The 7,177-nt window shown below is 41.4% G+C and overlaps 1 protein-coding gene across 1 annotated transcript; it reads right to left on the reverse strand.

Moving 5' to 3' along the window:
* Positions 1 to 2,419: 2,419 nt before the first annotated feature.
* On the reverse strand, positions 2,420 to 3,996 carry LOC149842025 (uncharacterized). Its single transcript, XM_090001252.1, has one exon. It carries the CDS (start codon positions 3,951 to 3,953, stop codon positions 2,613 to 2,615), a length of 1,341 nt encoding a protein of 446 aa, XP_089857378.1. The 5' UTR covers positions 3,954 to 3,996; the 3' UTR covers positions 2,420 to 2,612.
* Positions 3,997 to 7,177: the final 3,181 nt, after the last annotated feature.

Genomic DNA, 7,177 nt, shown 5'->3' on the forward strand with positions numbered 1-7,177 from the left:
GAGGCATGTTGGGCTCCGCCTGTCTGGCAGGCACGTCACCTCGTTTTAGAAAGTTGCAAGTTCGAATCCCAATAGTATGGTTGTATAACTCTGCCTAACCTCAGCTTTCTCTGTTGAAGAAAAACATTGGAGGCATCAGGTGCAATCACGTTGCATATTTTTTTTATGTGTGGCTGCACCTGTCCACCCTCCATCTTTTCCATGCAGCACATTTGAAATGTGCAATGTGATTGCACCTGATCTGTTTTTGCATATTATCACGAAGTATTTGAGGGTTTTTTTATTATGAAAATTAAAACATGATCGGCTCCACTTAATCATGAAAGAAGGTAAGAAGGGCTTCCTACCCTTAATATATAAAAGTTATGTGATCAAGCTGCAACGTATCAAGGGTTTTGAACCTGCAACGTCCCACCACAAGGAGACGTGCACTGACGTATCATACCAACCAGGATGAGCCCCGTTGGTAAAGTACACTATCAAGAAAATCACATAATATTAGGGGTCCCTCGTATGCTGTTCATCCGAGCGATGAACGGCCTCAAATTGTCATGGATGAATCATTCATGCCATAGAAGGGCCCCACGACATTTTTCAAAGCCATTCAAGCTATAGGTGACTAGCATTTTAGAGCATTTGTAATGGACGGCTGAGATTAAAAAAAATCATCCAAGGTGGTGCATACCGTTAGCTTAGACGAACGGCATCCAACGGGTACCCTTGACCTGATCCGCTCTAACTGATACATATATGCTATGCTCAAGCCCTGGCAAAAAGCCATAAACATGGCTTTGATGCACCTTATGGCTTTGTAATATAGCAATCAGCACCCATCATGTTCTCCTTGATAGAGAGAGGTGCTTCACCAGTAGGGTTGTAAATGGCTCAGATTCGGGTTGGGTCTTCAACACCAGATCCAATTAATCAGATATTGGTTAATTAGAGTCAGATTGGATTTGGATATGAATGGAGAATATGTATTAATGCCGAATCCAATTAAATACATGTAATAGATTTGGATATAAGTTAGATTCGGTTAAGAAATCCTGGGCCGAATCCAAACCCAATTATTAATGGTGTTTGTATTCTTTTACAGGATCTGGCTAATCGTAGCGAAATTGAGGTTGATAACTGTTGACATCCCTATGGCTACGTTGGCCTCTTTGGAAGTAAAAGTATAGGGTTGGTAAACGAGCCGAATGAACCCAACAAACGGTGCTCAAGCTTGTCTCATTCTTTTGGTGAGGTGGCTCATCGCAAGCCTGAATTGGTTTGTTAACAAAGAATATATTTTTTAAGATAAACAATAATATAAATTAGACTCTAAACCTATTAGGGGTGTAACAATAATATAAATTAGACTCTAAACCTATTAGGGGGTGTCAATGGGTCGTATTTGGTTCGGACCCAGGTGAAACCAGACTTGGATCAGATTCTTGGGTATGGTATAAGGTCGGAACTCAGGTCTAATCGGGTCTACTATAAGAGAAACCATACCCGGACCCAATAAGAACTATAAACCAGACCCGGTAAAATAATATTTTTTAGCATTAATTTTCACATTGAAAAATTATGGGTCTTAATAGCAACTCGGGTCCGGGTCTGGTATAAAATTTCAAAAACTATACTCGGATCCATGTATTAATCAGACCTTTGGGTCCGAACCCGCGTCTTAATCAAGTCTTCTTATTTGTGACTATACTCAGAACCCTATAGGGTTTGGTCCTGTTCATACCTGAGTAAATCCGAACCGTTGACACCCCTAAAACCTAGGGATCCAAGCTCAAATTTACTCATTTACAAAATAAATACATTGTTCTAAAGCTGTAAGTAATAAGATTTAAACTCTAAACTTATTGCTTGCAAGCCTTCCATTTCAACCATTTGCATTGTATGATATAAAATACATGCAAAATGTATTCATTTTTTGAATTTATAACCAGAAAAAATTGCACCCGGCACAAAGACCTGATCGCTTTGGCTCAACCTGCCATACCAAAGGTCGTCGTCAGCTTAAAACTCTGAGTCTAGGACTCTCTGCCCCCGGAAAGATATAAAAACCAGAATATCTAACTTTACCATGGAAAGTGATAAAAACTAAAAAAAAAAAACAAGAAATAACAGAAAAAGAGATCAACTGAAAATTAAATGAAGAAATTAAAACTACCTAATAACCATGAAAACTACCTATCTAATTGATACACTTAAATTAAAATAAGTTCTTTTCATGATGAACTTTTTAGTGGGATTCATCATTTGAACCCAATATTTTAAATATAAATTAAAAAAAGTGAAAACCTTTGTGAACATGATTCTTCTGTTCTGCTTCCACATCAAAGGCCCACACCCACAGAAAGATCCCTCATGATAGCTTTGGATTACCAAAGTCAAAACAGTAATAATTTCATGATGATGCCATGTAAAACAAAAGTAGGGCTTCCAATAACTCAGCAACAGATAGCCCAGAGTGCATTAAAAAACAAACACAAGAATAAGAATGATGCTCCAGCTAAAAACATTTCAATATACACAATTGAAGACTAATACAGAACACCCTAGCTATCTTTATGTGCAAAAAAGAATGAAAAACCTGAACCACTCACATCCACAATTCAAGGTGAGGCACCCCACAACACCTCAGCAATGATGGTGGCGGCCTCTGCATCAGACTCCACTGCCTCCCTCACCCTCTTCAACATCTCCAACTTGAAGGCCCTCTTCTCCCTCTGCCTCAACCCTTGACCTACTTCCAACTGTATAGCAAACCTAGCAACACAACTGTGAAAAGGGTGACTCCCTAAACACCCCTCCTCCCCTTCCTTCTCTCCTCGATCAAGGGACACCACCCCACCATTTGAAGGGCAGTAGTCCTTCACCTCACCACCATCACAACCCAACTCATTTCCCCGCTCACAAGATGTAGACCTCTGCAACCTCACCAACCTCCTCACCAGTCCATCTTCCAGCATGGCCTCAATCGCTTCCTTCCTCCCAAAGTACCCAATCTCAAGCACACAATCCAAAGCTGCTGAATTCAATCCTTCATCGTTGAAATCCAAGGCCTTCAAGATCTTGGGCAGCTCACCACTTTCATGGAGCTCATCCACAAAGGGGCTCTTGATGGCCACGATCAAGCTGCAGAGGACCCTGAACCCATCCACCGATCCCAGATCGACCAAGGCCTTTCCGATCGGACCCATAAGCACCTGACCCACGAACACGTCCTTATTGAACCTCACCAGCGCGGCCATGGCGAAGGCGCAGTGCTCCCTGATCCTTCTGGAAGCCTTCCCATCGCACAAGACCGATTCGAGCGCGCAGAAAACCCGGAATCTCAGCACGGTATCCTGCAGAACCGGGTCGAATCCCTCCAAGACCCGGTTCTCGAAGGCGGTTAGCAACTTTATCTTCACTCCCTCCTCGCCGTCTCTCTCTCTCAGGGACCTGACGAGCTTCTCGACGCTCTCCCGGTCGATCCACGCCTGGATCTCCGATTCGATGAGGCCGGCGGTCCGGGAAATCTCGCTGCCGAAGACGCGGAGCATGATGTACGACCGGATTCCGGTGGGGCGGCATCGGAGCCGGTCGACCTGGGTCCGGAGGCTACTGAGGTGGCGGGTGAGGCCGGAGAGCTTGGGGTCCTTGAATTTCGAGGCGAGGTCCTCCGCCTGGAGCTCGAGCAGCGCCTTGATGGCTGACTCCTCCGCCTCTCCGCCGCCGTCGGAGGCGGAGTCACGGAGCCTGCAGGAGGCCTGCTTCAGCGCCTCTAGCACCGACAGCACCTTGCTCTCCTGCTCCTCGCTGCCTTCCATAGCCTCGCATACTTCTCTTTCTGTGTCCCTCGATCGATCTCTAGAGGGAGGGAAGGAGGGGGTCGATCCCAACGACCAGTCTTGTTCCTGGTGAGGAAGAGGGACGGAAAAAATGAGGAAGGTCGCGACCAAACAGTCCATTCATCATGGAATCGAGTGTTGTGGTGATGTCAGTCGCTTTTGGGGGAGGGGACACTTGGGTCAGGGGCGTCTAGTATATTCTCCTCTTGTTGGCATTATATTCTTATTACTACAAGGATTTGATCTGGATCCAAAGGGTCCGATTAATATATGAAACCTGGTTTGTGAACTTTCAAACCGGACCTGGCCCCTATCAGAGTTTCAATTAAGATCCACAAATTTTCAATGTAGAAAAGATACAAAATATAAATTTACCGGGTATGATCAGGGTGTTGTTCATGTAATCCTTATAGAATTAGGATATGTTTTTTTTTTTTATGATGAGTTCAATTGAATCTGAATACAGACTCGGTACCAACATCTCAAATCAAGTTTGGGTCTGGTTTTACCTGAGTCCAAACCAAACTCGACCCCTTGATAACCCTAGATATGATACGACGGATCAAGTAGGATAATAACTGGGGAGATGGTAAGCTCAAGCCGCAATCATTGGTGCCGCCACTTGGCTGGGTTGGTCTTGGAATTAGAAAGATTAAGTGGATTCTTATTCAGACTCAGTTGGTGAAAAGCTCAAACCAAATCAGTTTTTACACAAAATAATCGGATTGGGATATCCATCAAATCTTCCTATCTGTCAGATTTGGAAGCAAAAGCCCAAAACTATATCCACATCTGATTGTAATAGAAAATGGTTTCAGCTTTCCAAATCAGAGTAAACAAAGTGGGGATTTGGTCGGATAACAGATAAAATCCAATCCACTGGCATCCCTATCTAGACCCATGTCATTACACCCGAACCTGGCTCCTATTCGAATCCATAAGGACTGAATCCAACAGTGCCCGATCCATTGACAACCCTAAGTACTTGGCAACATCCAATTAGTCGGATATGATATTAGCCACATCCAATCCAAATCATTTAAGAAGCAAGGAAATAGTTGGAAAAATGAAAGTAGGAAATAAAATTTTCCACTTTTCCATCTATCCTAAACGAGATAAATATTTTGAAAGAACTATTTTTAAAAATTCAGATTTTTTATAGGAAAAATTCTTCCACCTAGGAGCAAAAAAAAAATTCTTATCAAAAGTTTTCTTTTTGCATCCCGGCAAAGCTCCATTTTCAAGTCTCCCTCTCTCCCTCTCTGTGGTCTGATCAAACACCCTATCTTCCTCTAAGAAAGAGCTCACATGTTACCACCGAGGTGGTATCACATGGGTCCTTACTCCTGTGTCAAGCTGAAGGCCCAGGATCAAATTCCTCTGCTACATGGGGCAGCTGTTGTTCGGGTAAGGGTCCGCCTAAACCCAGCTTGCCTTTTGAAAAAGAAGAAGAAGCTCACATGTTCAACTACACATCATCTAAGTGGCTTTTCACTTGCTAGGAAATCACACTTGGTTCATATTTTTTTTGAGAAAAAAATGTTTTTAAGCAATGAATAATTTTTAAAATTGCAAACAGCTGATTTTTTATTCTTATAAAAGCCTAATTTGGTGTTGGAATGGGACGATTCAAAAGTAGATTCCCAAAAAAGCAAGCATGTAGATCACATTTGTATAATCAGATTTTAGAGAAAATGAAAACAATCTCTCCAAAGCTCGATGGGCATGCGGTAGGCACATGAAGTGTTAGGTACCTACCCATGACTCTCTATCTACCTATCTCTCTCTATATATATTATATAGGAAAACTGAAATGTGTTTACCAACCAAATATGTTTTCTGGTATGAATCTAGTTTTTCATAGGTTTCTTTTACAAATTTAACCTTGCAGATGCATTCTGCAGGGTTCATATTTAATAGGAATCGAATGTTGCATCATCGTAATCGGATAAAAAAACATTTTTTTATGCTTAAATATTTATGAAAATTCTAAGTCATTGGTTTTCAAACCTTTAAAGATCCTTAGTATACATTGAAATTAGATGATCCAAGAGTATGTTTCTATAAAATCAAGCATCTAGATCACATTTGTAATGTAAATTTTCAAAAAAAATAAAAAACCTATAAAAATCTTGGTTTATACCAATAAACATATTTCGTTGATAAACATATTTCAGTTACCCATTATATATATATATATATATATAGAGAGAGAGAGAGAGAGAGAGAGTATTTATTACTAATGAGCCAAGCAGAGCTCAACACTCGCCATTCGTATTTAGTTTGCGGAGCCTATCTATCTCACATGTTTGATCAAGCTTTTTGCAAGCAAAGACAAGCCAAGTCACAAGTGACTCATCTCATTTCGAGGCCCTAGCTACCGACTTCAGACCTGCGTAGTTGAATATACAGTAAGATCCATGCCAAGTTAATATTTCTTGAAACCAGGGATCTCAAATTTGAGGATTTGAGATTTCATGAATCTTTAGCGATGAGCAAGATGGTAGGGCTGTTAGGAAATACTCAAGCAAGAAAACGAAGAAACAAGAACAATCAAATCTCAAAGAAGAGGGACACACAAATTTACGTGGAAAAACCTTCCCTCAAACTATAGAGAGTAAAAAACCACGATTGCTTGGAGAGAAATCTTATTGCTCTTTTTCGACTGTTACAACAGAGAAAGAAAAAAAAATATTTATACACGATAAGGGCGACAATCCTAAACTTAAACAAAATGGGTTTGATCCATAAAAAATTGAGTCTCAAACATAAGCCCAAAAAAAATTCTTTCGGGATCCATGTCGGGGAACCCCCCTTCCTTAACTCTAAATCAAGCTCCACAACTCATCGGGGCAAGCGATCTTGGTATTTTGGGCCAAAGCTACATAAATCTCTAGTTCATGTTTCTCTCTCCACTCATCAAACAGTGGACTTTCCAGTTCAAAACAAAAAGATCTGAGTCCGCAAGGTAATCAAACTTTGTCAAGGATCCCTTGGACGCCGTTCATCCACACCATGACTGAATTCTAATGCCTCTGATGGGTCCCACAAAAATTTTCAAAGCAATTGATGCTTTAGGTGAATGGCATCTAGAGCATCTCTAATGGACGGCTGAGGTGAAAAACTCTATCCATGGTGGTTGGGTGTACTTAGGGCTGTCTATGTGTCCGGTTTTGTATCGGGTACCCAACTCGACTTGAACCCAACCCAACTCGAGTGTTTTATATGTATTTTTAATAAAATAAATTTTTGAAAATGATGTGTGTCCAGGTTTGGGATTCCATTTTTGTGACTGGACAAAACCAGAACCCGACAATTTGTTATTTGGGCGGGTTCGGGTATAC

The sequence above is a fragment of the Nuphar pumila genome, chromosome 3 (assembly GCF_984573655.1).
Source record: "Nuphar pumila chromosome 3, dmNupPumi1.hap1.1, whole genome shotgun sequence".
Taxonomy (NCBI): Eukaryota; Viridiplantae; Streptophyta; class Magnoliopsida; order Nymphaeales; family Nymphaeaceae; genus Nuphar; species Nuphar pumila.

What these genes read in the sequence shown, in the direction of transcription:
- LOC149842025 (XM_090001252.1), bottom strand. Translation starts at nt 3,953, where the DNA reads ATGGACTGTTTGGTCGCGACCTTCCTCATTTTTTCCGTCCCTCTTCCT.